Source organism: Pleurodeles waltl, chromosome 5 (assembly GCF_031143425.1).
Source record: "Pleurodeles waltl isolate 20211129_DDA chromosome 5, aPleWal1.hap1.20221129, whole genome shotgun sequence".
Taxonomy (NCBI): domain Eukaryota; kingdom Metazoa; phylum Chordata; class Amphibia; order Caudata; family Salamandridae; genus Pleurodeles; species Pleurodeles waltl.
The window spans coordinates 840,863,046-840,883,477 of record NC_090444.1 but is presented as its reverse complement, the minus strand read 5'-3'; the positions used below and the strand labels follow the sequence as shown (position 1 = coordinate 840,883,477).

Sequence of the window (20,432 nt, the reverse complement as noted above, 5' to 3'; positions counted from 1 at the left end):
AATGCCATTCACCATTACCCTGCCATTACCGCTTTCTGCTGCCACTCTCATTAGTGTCCCAGGGAAGTAACTCCTTGCATACGTTCCCCCAATGTTTCGCTCTCTTATCTCTCCCTGCACACCCTCAAAGTAGCTTTTGTCACCTCAAGTACCTCATACATAGGGCCATAAGCCTAAGGATCCTTTTTCTTCTTGAGCCTTAAGGCATTTCATTGCCATTAATGCTGCTGTTAAGGGCTTCAGAGCCCTTGGGAAGTCTGCTGTTGAAACGCACCAGTCACAGACACTGCTCTCAGCTCCCCAGACCTAAAGCGTGGCGGGGCCTGCCACAGTAGGAAACTATGCGGCGCTACTCGGGCAGCATAGCATTCACCATTGCCATCCAGTTCACTCATGCTAGTGCAGACAATTTAGCTCAATAGGTTAGTAACACCAAGACTGGGCATTAAACCCTATTTTATTTAACAGTTAAGGGGCTAGAACGATTCCTTTATACTCAACGTATTGCCCAAAGGAATTACTCCCGGACGTATTATTGATAAGCAGAAAGCTCACAATGAATGTTACAAAGTATAGTGCCTTTACTTCAGGTTATTGAGGGGGCAAGCACCCCAGTTTTTATGCAAAATGTAAAGTACTTTCATAAGAAAGGCATCAGATTACCATTTTCAGAACATCGTTTGGCACAAATATTGAAATATTGTGCAGTATGTATGGTGTTTACAAAAATGTTGTTGTATTGGGGTTTTTACTAGAATGGCTAAACCCAATGGGACGATATTTCTGTAAACGGTTTTTAGGACACATTAACTATGTCAGATGATATTTCTGTCTATGATATTCTGACACAAACCTGTGGATGTATGGATTGCGGAGTCACTAGCTTGGACTGCACATGTTGATAATGCACCCCACACATGATCTTTTGGCAGATAATGATCAAACTGGCTATCACGTGATATGGGGCAAAGTGCTCAAAGTTGCTGACAGTTGTGATTTTCATCAGATCAGGTCAAATTCTCTCTACTAAATATTAAATCTAAAATAACCAAGTTAAGATTGAACAGAACCCAGAAACTGTTACAAAGACCTATGAAAATTGCCAAAGAACATTTAAGGGTATGAAACAATTAATGCATGATGAATAAACATTTTAAGCCAATATTAAAGTGAATCTACCTTTTTAAGACAATCCTAGGCTCATAACTATATGCTTAATTTCTAGAGTAAATATCCTTCTGGCAAAGCATGTCTAATTTTTAAGAATGTAATACTGTTTTCAAAATGCACTTTGTAAGTGAGTCCAACAATAAATTGCCCTGGGAGTTTTAAAAGTATATTTGTTTTCATAGGAACATGGTTCGATCACGAAAATAATTAAGTGCACATGTTTGAGTTTTGTATGTTTTATGCATTTTCTTAAACTGCAATAAATGTAAGACATCAGACAACAGGATAACCAAGAATTCAGGCAAGATAGTACACAACAAATGAAGTAGAAAATGGTGAATGAGAAGCCCTTAGAGGAAAAACATAGATAGGGTATGCTTAATCAAAAACAGAGATTATGGATCAAGCAAAAGTCATACAATTTAAATTCTATATGTATGTGTTCGTATAATTGGTGGACAACACTATTATATTTGTTTTTACAATGTGACAATAAAATGTGAGCCATGATAAATTGTGGTTTAATACTTCATACCTGTTTTATTCTTTCAGAATCAGGTGAAAGTGCCCGGATGGCAACAGAGGCTGCTTCCAGTGTTGTTTCTACTGCTAGGCTGCCATTATCTAAAAGAAATATATTTGTCTTGAAAATTTGAATACTATCAAATTAAATGCAATACAACTGAATTATACCACTGAAACCTGACTGGACTGTAAAGATAATTTCTTACTGTGTCTATCTAACTCACTTGTGTACACATTTGTGGCTAAATGGTACGACTTCAGGCAACTTTGATGTCTTGTAAAGAGTAACCATTGTCCTAATGTTTGTACATTTGTAAAGAATCAATTGTGAATCAGGGCGTCTTTGTCTACAGTTACTTTTGCAGTTAGATACCACAGAATGATTTGTGTTTTGACTTCTTCCTCTCTGGAATGAAGGCAGCAAAAGTGAAAACTTAAACATCTCTACACCTCTAGTTAGTTTCAAATTCTTCAGGTGACACCTAAAGCCTTCGGGAAATTGGTTATTGTGAATTATTATTATAATATCTTTGATTATACTTTATCAGAGGTGGTGGAAGAGCTGGAGGAGGTTTTAGAAAAGGTATTCACCAACCTAAACTACCAGGCACTTTTATTATGGGGAGGAGACTTTAACTTTAAGTTTTGTAAATTTTTGAATACACCCGTTTGTGGCCTGACTAATCCTGAGGGTAATCCGATTACACATTTTCAACATAATGCATATGTGGCGGTGTTAAATAATATGCTTATGAAACATCATTTGGTATTTGCCTCAGATCTCTATTTTAGTCCGTGTGCTACACCCCCAACCTTCCATAGCCATGGCAAACTTAGCACCATCTACCATATTATTGTTTCAATGGAAATAATGCAGCAACTGAAATATGCTATCAGGACTAATTGTATGAGGGATCATAGCGCCCTGGAAGTGCATGTGGAACTAAGTTATGATATAGCCCAGTATAGATCTGACGGCATTCTGACTGTTTCAGGTAAGGGAGGGTTGAAGAGGAAATTAGATAAAGTGAAGGTGGGGGATTTTTACAGAATTTGTTACAGGAGAAAGAAGCGGATAAGGCTGTCTGTCTTAATCTAGAAGCTGACCCATCTGCAATTATTACGGGCTTTTCCTCCATATTTGGGAAGGTGTCAGAGTTACTGGACATATAAAAGGGGAAGGCTGAAAATAATCACAATGCCTGGTTCAATAAGGCCTGCAGGGCGGCTGATCAGGTCCTTCGTCAAGCCCTTAAAGCGGTGCCAAGGGACAATGGTGAGGTGAAACGGGCTGGAAAGACTTTTAAGGATATCTTGGCTGCAAGGATAGCAGATATTCAGAAAGCGACCTGGGAGGAACGAGAGGGAGTCATGAAAGCAAAGATCAGGCCCGTTTCTGGAAAGTCAATCATCCTAATACTAAGACTAATATTGAACTACGGGGCCCTTTGCTAATGAATGTTGTGAGGGCAGTGAAATGCGACCCTTTGCCCTCCTCTTGACAAAAGGCATGGGTAGGCCCCATTTTCAAAGAGGGAAATAAAACCGACCAATCCTGTTTTAGACTGATTTCCTTACTAGATACTACATCTAAAGTTCTGGGTCGAGTTCTGCTAACACGCCTAGAAGTCTGTGCAAAAGAGCAGAATATCCTTACTCCAGTACAGCATGGTTTTCGCCCAGGAGTAGGTTTTTACACATATTGTATTGATTTCTTCAACTGAATTTTATTCTAAGTATTCTTTTCCTTCTCCACAAGTCTCCCTCCATATACGACTAGATTATCGTGTATGGTTGTTTTGGGTAGGTGACTGGAGTATTTTGACTTACCATTTTAGACATATTGTGCTTTTTTGTAATATTGAGGAGAAGTGATTTGTTTGTTAGTTGGTTCTTATGAAGCGGCACTGGATCCGTATGGACCCCTTAAACGCGAAACAGGTTGACCTAGTATAGGGGATAAAGGTCACCCCAATTCGATAAGTGCTGAGAGAGTGATTGAGCATTACCTCCTTTTCACTCCCATACAAGTTTGTTTGTGTGCAGTGCTTTGAGCTAATTTTATTTCTTTTTTCTGCTCTCCTATTGTCTGCTTGTACGTAGGTGGAATTTCTGCCCCATAGCTTACATCACGGCACATAATCTTGATAAAAGACCTCTGGCAAAGTGCCCCTCTTTGGGGTGCCCATCAGACATTGCAGCGCCAGTCTGACGAGGAGCAAGCCCTATGATGAAGCATGACATCCAATTGGATGTGTGAGGGCATTTGCTTCCGGTGTAGGAGTACCTTGTGGCCTTATGTCTTCTTTGTTCTGCAACAGTGTACTCTTGCATATAAGTATCATAAGTTGGGAGGCTGTACACTGGACCATTAATCTCCCTGTCACTCTTGTTGTAGTAAAGAGTGATGAATATGCAGACGGTGAGGAATTATATAGATCAGGGTCCTTCCAAAGAGGTCGAGGAATATTTGGTTTCTTTGAAAATTCTCAGCACAGGTTTTATTTAAGTAGGTTTAGGTTAAATATTGTACATTTTTTATGTGATTTTCCCATCTTGGGAACTTGGTTTAAAATGCTGCGGATTGTCCTTGTGATAATTGTACACCTCAGAGCACTTTGCAGTTTTATTCTGTTATACCCGTTGTTTGACAATCCACGTAGGAGGTTTCTATTACTATGCTTGAGAAGAACAAATATAAGACACCACAAGAGTGCACTCATTTGTCTTTAACGGATGGAAACAATAGAAGTTGGTACGACCATTGTCAATTTTATAAGGACTGCGCAGGCCAGTAGAAGGGGATATGAGGGTTAGTTATATATTTCTTTGGTTATAAATTGTGATAGATTTGAGATGATGAAAAGTCATTTTGAACATGTGATTTATGTTTTAATTAATGAATCCAATTATTTGGTGGGTTATTTCTGTTTTAAATTATGTGTGGCCATTTTATTTGATGTTTTATTGTCAAATGTGACCAAAAAAGATTTTATTGAAAAAACAAAAAGTAAAGGATTTTGGGAGACGTTAAATTTTTGCAGGGGAGAATTTGTAAAACAAATGTTGAAAGACGACCACAACTAGCATTGTTTTCTAATGAAAGGTTGTCATTTAAGGGACACAGCTGTTTTAGGGGCTTGCAAGCTGCATCAGGGCTGATTGCATAGTACAGCCTGTTGGGAGAGGCGGTGTTCGGTGCTTATGTCAAAGGAGAGGTTTTTTAGTAATAGTGATATGATTGCGCTCGAGATGTGCTGTAGTAATAGACGGCCAGTCTTGAGTGAATGAACAAATGAGTGAATTCATAAATATCTTTATTAAATTATAAACATATAATCATAAAAGAGCAAACAAATGCAGTACATTAAACACAACAATCACATATGATACTGATAAAAGCAATTCCTAAAATTTCAAACTTACAATTGTGTCGTCTTTCTTATGTACAACCAAGCTAAAACACAGTGGAAAACACTCAAAAGTACATAATATGTGCAAAAACGTTTAAAGCCACAAATCAAATAAGATGCACATCTACGTAAAATAGAACATATATAAAATCACCTTCCTGCCGTAAAGTCGTCAACCTTGCATGAAAAATAGCTACATTAGATGCTTGGAAAGGATATAGGAAACACAGGTGCGAATATGAAGGCTAAAAATCAACAGTTCTGCTCCAGCTTAAAACATTTTTCAAAAATCCTCCCACAGATTAACTCGCAAGAATGCCAGACAGCACACAAAGACAATAAAATGCAGGTTTATATTGATAAAAGCCACATGTTTTAAGAACAGATATCAGGAACTTATGTCTCAACTGATGATACATTTTACAAGAAATGAGAGAGTGGATCAGTATTTGAGGAGAACATTCATCACATGGTCAGGACAAAATAGACTTCAAATCAAATTGACCTAAGAGGAAAGAAAGATTCCTTCTAATAGTGCCTAGATGGATTTTGGTCAAAAGTTCACTGGAAATAGGTATGGCTCAGTTCACTGGAAATAGATATGGTTCGGTTCTTGTGTTGGTTTGAATAATAGCTAAATCCTTCAGGGCAGGTTTAATCAGCTGTGCTCTCTGTTGGCAATTCCCAGCCTCATATAAAGCACCTTCACTATTGTCCCCTTATCCCTCTTAATAGACCAAGCTGATGTGAAGAATTCAGGTCTGCCCAGGGCTAATGTAGTTTTCTTTACATGACTCAGATACAGAATCCTAAGTCCAAAATTCAACGCACCAGGCAATTGGCTATGACTTTGTGGTGGAATCACGCTTTCTGGTTATTTCATAATGAAATCCAGAGGGTTGAGGGCAGCCTCATATAGGTCAAATCCAATTCCTCATGCAGGAAATAATGGGGACTACCTGGACCTAGTCCCAGAAAGCACCAGCATTAACGGTTCTCCTCCAACTGTAGCCTAGGGCAGTCACGTAAGTCCCATATTGCAACCCCATATGTCAGCACCTACCTTTCAACTTATATATTTCTAGCAATGGCAATACTGGTTTACTACCAACTTTCAAGGGCACATCATACAAGGCCCAAGAGCATGGCTGAAGAGAGACAAGGCTGGAAACTGCTACAAGAGTCAAAGGTCACCCCAAGGTAAGAAAAATCATTCACCCTTATGATGTTTTTACCTATAATGCAAATAGGTTTGTCTTTACAACTTTGGATACCATACACCATATAGTAGGTTTTAGATGTGTTATTTTCAATGTCCAAATCATGCATGAAAGAGACAATATTCTCAATAAGATCCCGTAGACCATTGGGCGTTCAACAGAGCAGGAATTTATTGTCAACCTAGAGCAATACTGAAACTGGAGTGGAGTTCGCCTTTGGTAAATCCTTCCCCTCAGCTGTGAGGAAGGAGTTTGGACAATTGATTTATAAAAGAAACAAAATCCATGCCAAAACACAGCCCTGACACAGACCTCAAACCAGCACAAAAGTGTCTGTATATTTCTCCTCAGTGCCACACCTAACAATTGTTGAAATTTCACAGTTAAACACTTGTAATAAGTCAACTAAAGGCTGGGCAAGCCTATCTGGGTGAGGGTGCAGTATCATTTAGAGTGATTTACGCAATCATATGTGCTACTTAATTCTATGAATGCAAAGAAAAGGGAAGACTTCTTGACAATAGTGCATTTCCAATCAATGGGCAGAGGTTTAGGCACTGTTCCTGTGTCCCCAACCCATCTCTGGAACCATATTGCATCTTACTAATAACGTCAATCTGACAGGTGGCGTTCCAGATGGACAATTAGATACAGCAGTGATCATCTCTTCAGGGTTAAACCTCATATCAAGGCGAAATCAGGAGGGGCCCTAAACCAAACCATACACCTTGTGTTCTCAAAAAATAAATCCATTCACAATGGTTGATCCAACTGTCTGCATTGATATTCTTCCCTAATCTGTCACTTTTGGAGACCGTTGACGTTCTCCCATTCACAGTTGCCCAGAAATCCTCTGAATCCTTTTCTTTAAAAGTGCTTATCAAACTTGGCCATGCTTCTTCCTTTAGCACCTGCTTTCTTTTAGTTAAAAACACATGTCTTTCTTTAGCTATGGCAGCTCTATCTCTGGGGCTGTGGTCAGGGGCAAGTCACAGGCAATGGTTAGCTGCCCTGCTTTCTCTGTCAAGCCAAGCTGGCTGTGTCGAGGTCCAGCTAGGGAGATTGAATAAAACACATTTAGGGTTTCAAAAGCTTCAATCGTGTCAATTGCCGGGTCATCAACAATTAACATCAGATCAAGTATCAGGCCGAGATTAGCCCTTCGCCTGCAGGGAGGCAATATTCGCCAACTGCTACCTGAGCCTAATTCCCTTATTCATTGGAGTTAGATCCATCACATGCATACGCTTGGACGTTTGAGTGCTAACCGGGAGGCAAACTGCTAATTCATTGGGATTATTGTCACTAAATCCACTTTCCACAGTGCCACCAACATCGACTCAGCCATATTCTTGGAAATAAAAATATAATTGATAATGGTTCCTTGTCCCCAGCGTACAAAAGTAGGTATTTGTGCGTGAGGAATCACAAGTGATTTTGGCCAAATTATACAGCTCAAGCATCAGCTATCCAAACAAAGTAATATCAATTGCCTGAAAAGGGTCACACCGGGTTACATTGTGGCCTAACTTTGCTTTAAAGTCACACCTAATAGACACACAGAATTCACTCTAAATATGATAAGCTCGGTATCTTACAAGTTACATAACACAAAACAGGCCCTTGATTTGGCAAACCAATTCTACTACAGGATTATAAAAATGAATAAAATAAAAATTAAACCTGTTCGGCAGGACTAACCATCCTATTTAAATTCCAGGGCGGTTGCAGATAATTGAAGTTACCTTGAGCAGTTTAAAAAAACAAAGCATGATAGCGAAGCCCCTGGAGCTCTGCCCTCAACAGAATGGGTGGTTTGTATAACAAAGGTTTCAAATCAGACCCCAAAATATCCCTCTTGTGCCTGGTTTGTTGTAACATCATGATTTCAAGGTTTAAGATTTTGTTACAACAGTTTGGCTCTGACCACTTTGTGCTTAAAGCAGTGATATTCCAGTTTAACAGGTAAATCAATGAAACCTTAATTTACAATGGCTCAGGTGAAATCTCTCTGTGAGCTATCAGGTCCATATTACTATGGGCCATGGTTTTCCTTAGTTTGCTTGCTATTGCTGCACACGGGGAACAGTTCTTAGGCATTCAATCTATATCCTCTAGGCCCATTAAAGGGGATTATCTTTTGGGTGTGGGGATATGTGTGAGCAATTCGTTCAAGATTCAGAGTAAGTGATGCAGACCTAGCGGTCTGATTACCGGAAAGAGTCCTATAAAAATAGTATAATAGCAAAAAGGTGATACCTTTGACCTAAAGATTCCGCTGTGCATTCTGCTTTCTATGTGAAATCAACCAACCAGCTAAATTCAGATTCCTGCAGTTGATAACCACACACAGTTCCCATTGGAATGTTTGGTTAGAGGACCAATCCAGTCAATTCTCCTGATGAGGAGAATGTCATTGTACTCTGAAATACTAAAATCAGAAGTTCTGGTTAGCCAATGACATACCTTATTTTTAAGATCACCACAAGTTTTCATTCTGGCTGTATGGAATTGTGGGACATTTGTCAAGGCTGCTACAAAAGGGCAAAATTCAGGTGTAAGAATAAGATTATGACAATTTGTAGCATTCATTGGTAGGGACAACCCTCCTTATTTGGTTACAGCAATAAAATTCCTGGACTTCGAAGCCTCATACTGGGCTTACCTCCATGGACGTCAGTTCACCAGAATGCCAGGGGTGCCCTTTGACCTCCACTATCAGTCATGCACACATACTTACACATACACACAAATGCACACTTACGCACAGTGTGTGTCACATAAACCCACTTTCACCCGCAAGCACATACACACAACAGCCTTTTAAAAGCATTTTTTTACTTACCTCAACTCTCATTGAAGGGAATATTTCAGCTGGCTGAACTTCATTTTTATTACACTAATAGTGAATATTATATTATTCATCACAATAAGTGCAATATTTTTTTTTACAGAAAACAAAGAAAGTGGAGCCTCAACCTACGACCATAAGGATGAACCGCCACTATGTTCCTGGCACTGAATTTGCCACTTCTGAGACCAGGGGTCACAAAAGCAGCAGCAGGGTTGCAAAGGGCAGGCCAGGGTTCGCAGCTGTGACCCCTGGTGACCCCTAAATGACATCCATGCTTCCCTCCCCCTCATGTGTGAGGTTCTGGAAACAGAATCAGTAGGTGGAGTGGCCATTGCACTGTGTGAGGAACCAGTGCATGTGCTATTGCATGCTCAACCATTTCGAGGGCAGTGTTGCCACCTCTACCCTGGTGTACATGGTGGTTATGCTATTACAATTGGTTAATTTTTACATCACTTGCTCCAGGCTTGCATTTTCTCCACCAGTGGGGTGACACAATCATGGCTTTTATCTTTTCAAGTATCCACTCCATTTGGAATTATTGATATCAGCAGTATTTATCCTGGGGACGGGGCACAATTCAGCTTCAGAAAAATTATGTGAAGGAACAATGTTGTTGTTTTTTTGGATTCCTAAGATCCCTCATCTTGTCACTATAGATCCCCTTGATCTGGTGCTTTCTCTTATTAGATCAGTTACATCATGCGAGGGAGGCACAGTCCTCCCAATAATATAACCCTCCCCTTGAGAATTATGAATTATTGCTGGGTTTCTCAGAGCACCAGGGTGATGAAATGGTGAAATAGGAGGGGAAGAAGGTCAGTAGTTCGACTTGGTCGAAAGTCACCTGCCTTTCATCTAAACTGATTACTTTGGTAATAACCCCAACTGCTCTGGCCAAAAAGGTGTCCAATGTTGAGCCTACGGGAGCAGTGGATAGTTTTTTCTCCACCCCTAGGCGTTTTCTGTTTTCCCATAGTACTAATAAAACAAATAGTTCCTCCCTAAGTATCAAATAGTTCAACAGAAAGCTTAGGTCATAAATACTGTGCTGCACTAGTGGAGATACAGAAAAAACATACTGACACCATCAAAACCAGAGTACAGTACCTGTCAACATCAGGGCAGTGCGCGCTCTACGGGTGACTAAAATGCAAAAACCCAGTCTTTATGCAAGAGCATAATTCACGCATTGTGTTTATATGCAGTTTGTTAACCTTTTGCATTGCAGAGATTTACCTTGAAACCACTATTAATGATGTTTGCAAATAATGTTCATTTGCAAAGTATTGCTGCAGGCTTACAGAGTGTTTCAGGGTGTGGCCCCTTTTTAGGACCTTCTAGAAGCTTTCCCTGCAGCATGACTGGGTGTGGTTTGTGGGCTGGGCCAGACTCTATATAAGGGACCCAGCCCAGCTCCACGTGCTCACTATTCAGAGGTCCCGGTGAAGAGCAGCAGCAATTTCCTGAGCTCCTGTTCCGGAGGCCTACCTTGATCTTCCAGGCCTTTGCCCTTCCTTGTGTTGGTGATCCTTGATCAGGGCGGTAAGACGGAGGTCAGACTGGGCCCCGATCCCGTTTTCAAAGGTATTCGAGTTTTTGGGCCTAGTTTTTATCTTGGAAGATTTTTCCTTGTGCGTGTGAATGTGCTTGTGGTTTTCTGGCATTTACATGTTGATATTCAAATCGGCAAGACGCGCGATTCATTCCTTGCATTTAACTCTTGATATTCATTGTGCGCAACCATTTCTTGACATTTGCATGGTGGCATTCGAATCGGCGAGACGCAAAATTCATTCCTTGCATTTAACTCTTGATATTAATTTTGCACAACCATTTCTTGACATTTGCATGGTGGCATTCGAATCTGCAAGACGCGCAATTCATTCCTTGCATTTAACTCTTAATAATCATTGTGCGCAACCATTTCTTGGCATTTGCATGGTGGCGTTCGAATTGGCAAGACACGCGATTCGTTCCTTGCATTTAACTCTTGATATTCTTTGTGCGCAACCATTTCTTGGCATTCGCATGGTGACATTTGAATCGGCAAGATGCGCAATTCATTTCCTGCATTTAAATCTTAATGTTCAGGTCGCTTACAGTGTGCGCAATCATTTCATGGCATTTGCATGTACTTGTTGGAACCGGCAGTGTGCGCGATTCATTTCCCTCATATAAATCTTGATGTTCAGATCGCTTACAGTGTGTGCAATAATTTCATGGCATTTGCATGTACTTGTTGGAATCGGCAGTGTGCGCGATTCATTTCCCGCATTTAAATCGTGATGTTAAGATTGCTTACAATGTGCTCGATCGTTTCATGGCAATCAAAACTTTGATGTGTAGTGTTTCCTGAAGTGCACACAATTATCCAGGGCCCTTGAATTTTCTGCAGAGGTGTTAAATTCAAGATGTTACATTCTATGTGCATGTTAAGTCCTTCGTACAATTCCTATTGTTTTCCAGGGAATGTTTGGATTGCCTTTTGTCCTCATGTAATGAGGCAGTGTTTGTTCTGAGACATTGTTCTAGAAGGTTCTTATATTCCTAGACAGTATGTAACAAATCATGAAAAGTCCATATGAAACATTGTATTAACCATTCTTGATTCTTTTCCAGGTACCTAGATTTCTTGAGGCCTAGTTAGAGTCTAGTTCTAGGCCATTCATGTTTCTTCAGTCTAAGTGTTATTTCATGTTCCGAGTATCATTGAACTCTAGATTCAACAGACTGTTATTTCATGTTCCGAGTATCATTGAACTCTAGATTCAACAGAGTGTTATTTCATGTTCCAAGTATCATTGAAATCTAGATTCAACAGAGAGTTTTTATGAACCTCAATGTGATTATATCTTGTTATTGTGTTGTTTAACCTGGTTTCCTACAGGTCTCCTTCCCAGCTGTTCCCTTCCTAATCCCCTTTTCCCCACTTGGACTCTCTTAGGCTCTGTGATACTTCTATCAGAGTTTTGGAGCTGTCTTCTGGTGGATATCTTAGGAACGTGTGCAGACCCAGAGGATCTGGTCTCCCTGACAGTACCTTCTGTAAGAGGCTGGACTGGCTTGTAGTGAGTACCAAGAGGTACTTACACCTTGCACCAGGCCCAGGTATCCCTTATTAGTGTATAGGGTGTCTAGCAGCTTAGGCTGATAGATAATGGGAGCTTAGCAGAGCAGCTTAGGCTGAACTAGGAGACGAGTGAAGCTCCTACAGTACCACTAGTGTCACTTGCACAATATCATAAGAAAACACAATACACAGATATACTAAAAATAAAGGTACTTTATTTTTATGACAATATGCCAAAGTATCTCAGTGAGTACCCTCAGTATGAGGATAGCAACTATACACAAGATATATGAACACAATACCAAAAAATATGCAGTATAGCAATAGAAAACAGTGCAAACAATGTATAGTTACAATAGGATGCAATGGGGACACATAGGGATAGGGGCAACACAAACCATATACTCCAAAAGTGGAATGCGAACCACGAATGGACCCCAAACCTATGTGACCTTGTAGAGGGTCGCTGGGACTGTAAGAAAACAGTGAGGGTTAGAAAAATAGCCCACCCCAAGACCCTGAAAAGTGAGTGCAAAGTGCACTAAAGTTCCCCAAAGAGCACAGAAGTCGTGATAGGGGAATTCTGCAGGAAAGACACAAACCAGCAATGCAACAACAATGGATTTCCAAACGAGGGTACCTGTGGAACAAGGGGACCAAGTCCAAAAGTCACAAGCAAGTCGGAGATGGGCAGATGCTCAGGAAATGCCAGCTGTGGGTGCATAGAAGCTGCTACTAGACAGTAGAAGCTGAGGATTCTGCAGGAACGACAAGGGCTAGAAACTTCCCCTTTGGAGGATGGATGTCTCACGTCGTGAAGAGTCGTGCAGAAGTGTTTTCCCACCGAAATACCGCCAACAAGCCTTGCTAGCTGCAAATTGTGCAGTTAGGGTTTTTGGATGCTGCTGTGGCCCAGGAGGGACCAGGATGTCGCCAATTGCGTCAGGGGACAGAGGGGGCACCCAGCAGGACAAGGAGCCCTCTCAGAAGCAGGCAGCACCCGCAGAAGTGCCGGAACAGGCACTACGAAGAGGAGTGAAACGGTGCTCACTCGAAGTTGCACAAAGGAGTCCCACGCCGCCGGAGGACAACTTAGAAAGTCGTGCAATGCAGGTTAGAGTGCCGTGGACCCAGGCTTGGCTGTGCACAAAGGATTTCCGCCGGAAGTGCACAGAGGCCGGAGTAGCTGCAAAAGACGTGGTTCCCAGCAATGCAGTCTGGCGTGGGGAGGCAAAGACTTACCTCCACCAAACTTGGACTGAAGAGTCACTGGTCTGTGGGAGTCACTTGGACAGAGTTGCTGGATTCAAGGGACCTCGCTCGTCGTGCTGAGAGGAGACCCAGGGGACCGGTGATGCAGTTCTTTGGTGCCTGCGGTAGCAAGGGGAAGATTCCGTCGACCCACGGGAGATTTCTTCGGAGCGTCTAGTGCAGAGAGGAGGCAGACTACCCCCACAGCATGCACCACCAGGAAAACAGTCGAGAAGGCGGCAGGATCAGCGTTACTGGGTTGCAGTAGTCGTCTTCGCTACTTTGTTGCAGTTTTGCAGGCTTCCAGCGCGGTCAGCAGTCGATTTCTTGGCAGAAGGTGAAGAGAGAGATGCAGAGGAACTCTGATGAGCTCTTGCATTCGTTATCTAAGGAATTCCCCAAAGCAGAGACCCTAAATAGCCAGAAAAGAGGGTTTGGCTACTTAGGAGAGAGGATAGGCTAGCAACACCTGAAGGAGCCTATCAGAAGGAGTCCCTGACGTCACCTGCTGGCCCTGGCCACTCAGAGCAGTCCAGTGTGCCAGCAGCACCTCTGTTTCCAAGATGGCAGAGGTCTGGAGCACACTGGAGGAGCTCTGGGCACCTCCCAGGGGAGGTGCTGGTCAGGGGAGTGGTCACTCCCCTTTCCTTTGTCCAGTTTCGCGCCAGAGCAGGGCTGAGGGGTCCCTGAACCGGTGTAGACTGGCTTATGCAGAAATGGGCACCATCTGTGCCCATGAAAGCATTTCCAGAGGCTGGGGGAGGCTACTCCTCCCCTGCCTTAACACCTTTTTCCAAAGGGAAAGGGTGTAACACCCTCTCTCAGAGGAAGTCCTTTGTTCTGCCATCCTGGGCCAAGCCTGGCTGGACCCCAGGAGGGCAGAAACCTGTCTGAGGGGTTGGCAGCAGCAGCAGCAGCTGCAGTGAAACCCCTGAAAAGGCAGTTTGGCAGTACCAGGGTCTGTGCTACAGACCCGTGGGATCATGGGATTGTGCCAATTATGCCAGGATGGCATAGAGGGGGCAATTCCATGATCATAGACATGTTACATAGCCATATTCGGAGTTACCATTGTGAAGCTACACATAGGTAGTGACCTATGTGTAGTGCACACGTGTAATGGTGTCCCTGCACTCACAAAGTCCGGGGAATTGGCCCTGAACAATGTGGGGGCACCTTGGCTAGTGCCAGGGTGCCCTCACACTAAGTAACTTTGCACCTAACCTTTACCAGGTAAAGGTTAGACATATAGGTGACTTATAAGTTACTTAAGTGCAGTGGTAAATGGCTGTGAAATAACGTGAACGTTATTTCACTCAGGCTGCAGTGGCAGGCCTGTGTAAGAATTGTCAGAGCTCCCTATGGGTGGCAAAAGAAATGCTGCAGCCCATAGGGATCTCCTGGAACCCCAATACCCTGGGTACCTTAGTACCATATACTAGGGAATTATAAGGGTGTTCCAGTATGCCAATGTGAATTGGTGAATTTGGTCACTAGCCTGTTAGTGACAATTTGGAAAGAAATGAGAGAGCATAACCACTGAGGTTCTGGATAGCAGAGCCTCAGTGAGACAGTTAGTCATAACACAGGTAACACAATCAGGCACACTTATGAGCACTGGGGCCCTGGCTGGCAGGGTCCCAGTGACACATACAACTAAAACAACATATATACAGTGAAAAATGGGGGTAACATGCCAGGCAAGATGGTACTTTCCTACACCTTCATAAACGAGGTACTTTCTCTCTCTGACCACGGACCTTCCAAATGATGTTATTCTTCAGTCAAGAGGGGTGGCCAAGCCTCCTCCAGGTGATGACTGATGTAGACGACCCGGTCTTCTCCTGGGCACACACCTGCACGTCCACACACGCATCCTGTGCCGAAGGGAAGTCAGTGCACTTAAGTGCACCTGAATGCAGGTGCAGCCCCTCCTTCACCCACAAGGGCTTGTGGGTGTTGGAGTTGTCACCTGAAAAAGCGTCCTGCAAAGCTTCCGTGGGAAAGTCAGCATGCTTACAAGCATCTGAATGCTGGTACAACCCCTCTTTCAACTGTAATGGCTTCTGGGCGTTAGAGTCCTTGACATGAAAAAGTATCCTGTGCCACGGGGGAGTCAGTGCATTTAAGAGCTGCAAGGGCCTGTGGGCCTTAAAGTCCTCATCCTGGAAAAATGTGTCCCATTCTGCAGGGCAGTCAGCATTTTTAAGAGTGCCTGAATGCTGGTGCAACTCCTCCTTCACGTACATGAGGCGGTGGGCGATGGAGTCTTTGACCTGTCTTAGAGTTGTCTTTCCAATTTAAAGAGTCTGGTCATAAAGATATTGTAATAAGAATGTCAACTAATTTACCATTTAGAGGGAGATGTTTCCAAGTATCCACTAGACTACCAAGCATGATTTTATATAAAGATTGTGGGGCATGAGTGTGACAGACATTGTCCTAAATTTTTTCCTGGAGTGTTTATTAGAAAAACAATAAAAAAGTTTTATTTAGAGTTCCAGAACATGATGAACATGACTATCACCAATGAAAATGTGGAAATGATCAATTAAATTTGTTAATTATACCGGGGATGAGATCCACCTATTATAAAGAAAACATAAAGGCCCTCATTACAACATTGGTGGTAACTGCCACCTACTGCCACGGCGCTGATCGCCAACATACCTTCGCCGTGGCTACCAGCCGCCCACCCGCCCACCCGCATTATGACCGTAGACGGAATTCTGCTAGAAGGCTGGCGGAATACTGTCGACGGCCATGGCAGCGAACGGCCGCAAGGTGGCACTGCTGTCAGCAGCAGCGCCACACCAGCAAAACACCGCAGACCGTATCATGAGCAATGATAGGGCCTGGCGGTGTTTTGCTGGCGGATGCTGCTGCTGACAGCAGCGTCGCGCCCTATCTCCTGCCGGAGGACCCCCTGCAAGCAGGTAAGTCGGGATCTCTGACAGGAGAGGGGTTGGGGTGGTGTGTGTGTGTATGGGGGTGTTATGTGTGTGTGTGGGGGGGTGTGTGTCTGTTTTTGTATGCGGTGTGAGTCGCGTTGAATGAGTGCATGAATGATTGAATGTGAGTGTACGTGTATGTTGTGAATGCATGTGTGCGACAATATATGTTGCTGTGTGTTGCGGTGTGTGGGTATGTATGTGTGCATGCATGGGTAGTTGTGGATATGCGTGTGTGTATGAGTGTGTATGTGTGCACGTGTGGGTGTGTAAATGTGTGTGGGGCAGGAGAGGGAGGGGCTGGGTGGGGGAGGACTCTGGGGAGGGGTAGGAGGGTGGGGAAGACCCCTATCAGAGCCAGGAAAGGAATTCCCTGGCACTGATAGTGCCTACTGGCATGTTTTTCTTGGCGGTGCGCTTGCCTCGAAAACCATGGCTGTAGGCGGGGTCATGATCCCGAGGGTGGGATTGTGACGGCCGCCTGGCTGGTGACCGAAGTCTCCAGCCCAGCAGCCGTTACCACCCTGGTGGACGGAGTGGTCCTTTTTCGGTTTGGCTTGAGCCAAACCACCAATGTCATAATTTGGGAAAAGGTACCGCCAGCCTGTTGGCAGTACCTTTCCCCACATTACCCCTGACCGTCAGGGTCGTGAGGAGGGCCAAAGTGTCTTAAGTCTTTTAAAAGCAAACAAAAGCCCTCATTATGACATTGGCGGTAAGTCCCGCTTACCACCATGCCTACTGCTGCCAACATACCGCCGCCACCGCGGTTTACCGCTACCCATATTATGATCCACACATAGCAATCCGTCACTATACAGCCACAAACACAAGTCTGCCAGCCCAAAGGTCAGTGATAAAGTGGGGTAGCAAAATCCACACTGTTACACCAACAGAACTACGCCCACAGCATTATGACCCACAATCACTGCGGCGGACATTCAACGGCGGTAAACCATTGGCGCTACATACCACTGCGCTCAAAATACATACACACATAAAAACAACACTACGTTGGACAATTCAAACTACACACACCTGACACACATACACATACCACATGCACACACCCATACCACTATAAAACACACACCCACTACTCTTTACGACTCAAAAATATTGACAACAGAGAGAGAGAGGCACCAAGAGCACCCACAGAACCAGGGCCACAGAACTCCATCACCCATACACCATCCACGCACCTTACAGCACACACTCCAACACATCACCCCACACACCCTCACACACACCACACACACTACACCCATGGCACCACAAAGACACCCCAGGTTCTCAGAGGAGGAGCTAAGGATCATGGTGGAGGAAATCATCCATGTAGAGCCACAGCTATTCGGATCACAGGTGCAGCAGACATCCACTGCTAGGAAGATGAAGCTATGGCGGAGAATCGTGGACAGGGTCAATGCGCTGGGACAGCATACCAGAACAAGGGATGACTTCAGGAAGAGGTAGAACAACCTACGGGGGAAGGTACGTTCCGTGGTTACAAGACACCAGATAGCTGTACAGAGGACTGGCAGTGGACCCCTACCTCCTCCCCCACAACAACATGGGAGGAGCAAGTCTTGGCAATACTACATCCTGAGGGCCTGGCAGGAGTAGCAGGAGGACTGGACTCTGATAAGTCAAATCTCTAGTACTATCACCCCCGGTACCTGCATGCCATCACATACCCCCACCCCTACCCTTACCCCATCACCACACCACCTCACATACACCTCACCATCACAACCCACCTATCCCAATACCAAGCCTTGCATGCACCACTAATGCATGTACATCACTCACAGCCCTGCATGGACACCCATCACTAAAGCATGCACATTAGAGAGAATCACCTAGCCCACATAATCACTACTCACACAAGGAAAAGCTGACAGGGCAATCACAACCATACAGGGCAACACACCCACAAGATGTCACATGCAGAAACAATAACACTGCATTTACATCCCCACAGGTCCCCCCCAGCAACATCCAGCCCCCCCCCGAAGAGGCCCACAGTGAGGACAGCAGCTCTGCACGCCTGGATCACGATGACCAACCTGGCCCATCAGGAACTTCTGGACAGTCGGTGGCCCAGCCACAGTCCCAACCCACCACAGAGACTCCCCCCTCAGGACACACCACCACAGCACCCACCCAGAGGGCCCATACCTCTGTCCCCAGGACACATCAATCAGCAGTGTGTCCACAATGACAGGGACTCCAGGCAACCCCACAAACACAGGATGATCAGGGACCTGGGGTCAGTGGCAGTAGGCACACGGTTCAGGGGACCGAGGCACAGGACAACAGGGAAGCTGGGAGGACTGCTGTGTGACAGGGGGAGGACAGGCCCAGGGAACTGACTCTCCAGGAGGCACTCACCAACATCCAGGGAGCATACCACCATTCCCAGGAGACGATGGGCCAGATACTGGACAAGTTGCAGGAGACCCAGTGGCTGCAGGAGAGACAGTACCTGGGGATCAGGTAGGACCTGAAGAACATCCACGCCACCCTGGTCACCATTGCAGGGGTGCTGGCAGACATGGCCAACACCATGAGGGAGGCAGTGGCACACCACCGGGCACCTAACACTAGCTACACCGATAAACAGCCCTCCACCTCCACTGCCACTAGTGGACAGGAGGCCCCGCCACAGGAACAACAGGCCATCAGCACCACGCCCCCTGCAGAAGGCGAACCACCCCGCAAATGGTCACTGCGATCCAGGCAGAAGCCAGAGGACATTGCCAAGACCCCCGCCAGGAAATAAGACTCTCCTGATTGTCACCCATGTGTCCCACTCAGTTACCCTGTCCACCTTGGACTGCCGTTGCTCCCCTTCATATGCCCCCTTGGACAATGCACCTGTGATACAAATAGACTGGGCTCTCTCCTGGACTTTCCTCCACCATCACCCAGCCCATTGCACATATCCCTCTACTTATTAGCACTTAAATATACACTCTTTGAAAAAATACAAGTATGGAGTATGCCAAATGATTTAACTATGTATTTGTTTAACAAGGTTTAAACACTGCAATACAACTGTACAGTAATGTATTCATAGGAATGACCAGTAGTTGGCTGCAGTCAACAAACCAGGTGCCAGTGTGGGGCACAGATATCTGAAAGTAGAAAGGCCAAAGGGTATAGTAAGTGGCCACAGAATTGGGAGAATCTGCGTGCCGTTTACAATGTCAAATACAAAACTGTCAATGCAAAGTGAAGTTACAGTGTCTTACCTGTGTGTCACTGGAAGTACTGTCATATAATAGCTGTTCTGTTGTCCTCATCCTCTGCCTCCTCATCTTCACTGTCCACAGGGTCCACTAGTGCCACACGTCCATCTCCAGCCTCATCCTCCTGCAGAAAAGGCACCTGGCATCTCAAGGCAAGGTTATGCAACATGCAGCATGCCACGATGATCTGACAGACCTTCTTGGGTGAGTACCTGTTAGATGGAGGCAACAAAACCTGACCTTCAGGAGGCCGAATGTCCTCTCTATTATTATTCTTGTTCGCCCATGTGCCTCATTGTAATGTTCCTCTGCCCCTGTCCTGGGATTCCTCACAGGGGTCAGTAGCCATGAAAGGTTGGGGTAACCAGAGTCACCTGCAAATATCCAGGGATACATATACTGGGTGGGAACCATGGGCTCACCTATTAGCCACACCCAGTGCCTCTGGAGTTGAGCCATCATATATGGAATGCTGCTATTCCTCAGGATATAGGCATCATGCACAGACCCAGGATACTTTGCATTGACATGGGAGATGTACCGGTCCGCCAGGCACACTATCTGCACATTCATCGAGTGAAAGCTTTTTCGATTTCTGAACACCTGTTCATTTCTCCGGGGGGGGGAGGTGGACAAACGCAATATGTGTACCATCAATAGCCCCAATAATATGGGGGATATGTCCCATTGCATAGAAGTCAGCTTTCACTGTGGCCAAATCCTC

The 20,432-nt window shown here is 44.5% G+C and overlaps 1 protein-coding gene across 9 annotated transcripts in view; it reads right to left on the bottom strand.

Annotated features, from left to right (window-relative positions):
* The window catches only part of EDARADD (EDAR associated via death domain), a 1,293,069-nt gene that overhangs the window by 338,539 nt on the left and 934,098 nt on the right, over positions 1–20,432 (bottom strand). For all 9 annotated transcript variants that reach the window (XM_069234900.1, XM_069234903.1, XM_069234904.1 and 6 more), the window contains one exon: positions 1,706–1,794. In XM_069234900.1, the coding sequence (XP_069091001.1) occupies positions 1,706–1,794 (89 nt within the window). The remainder of the gene's footprint in view (positions 1–1,705; positions 1,795–20,432) is intronic.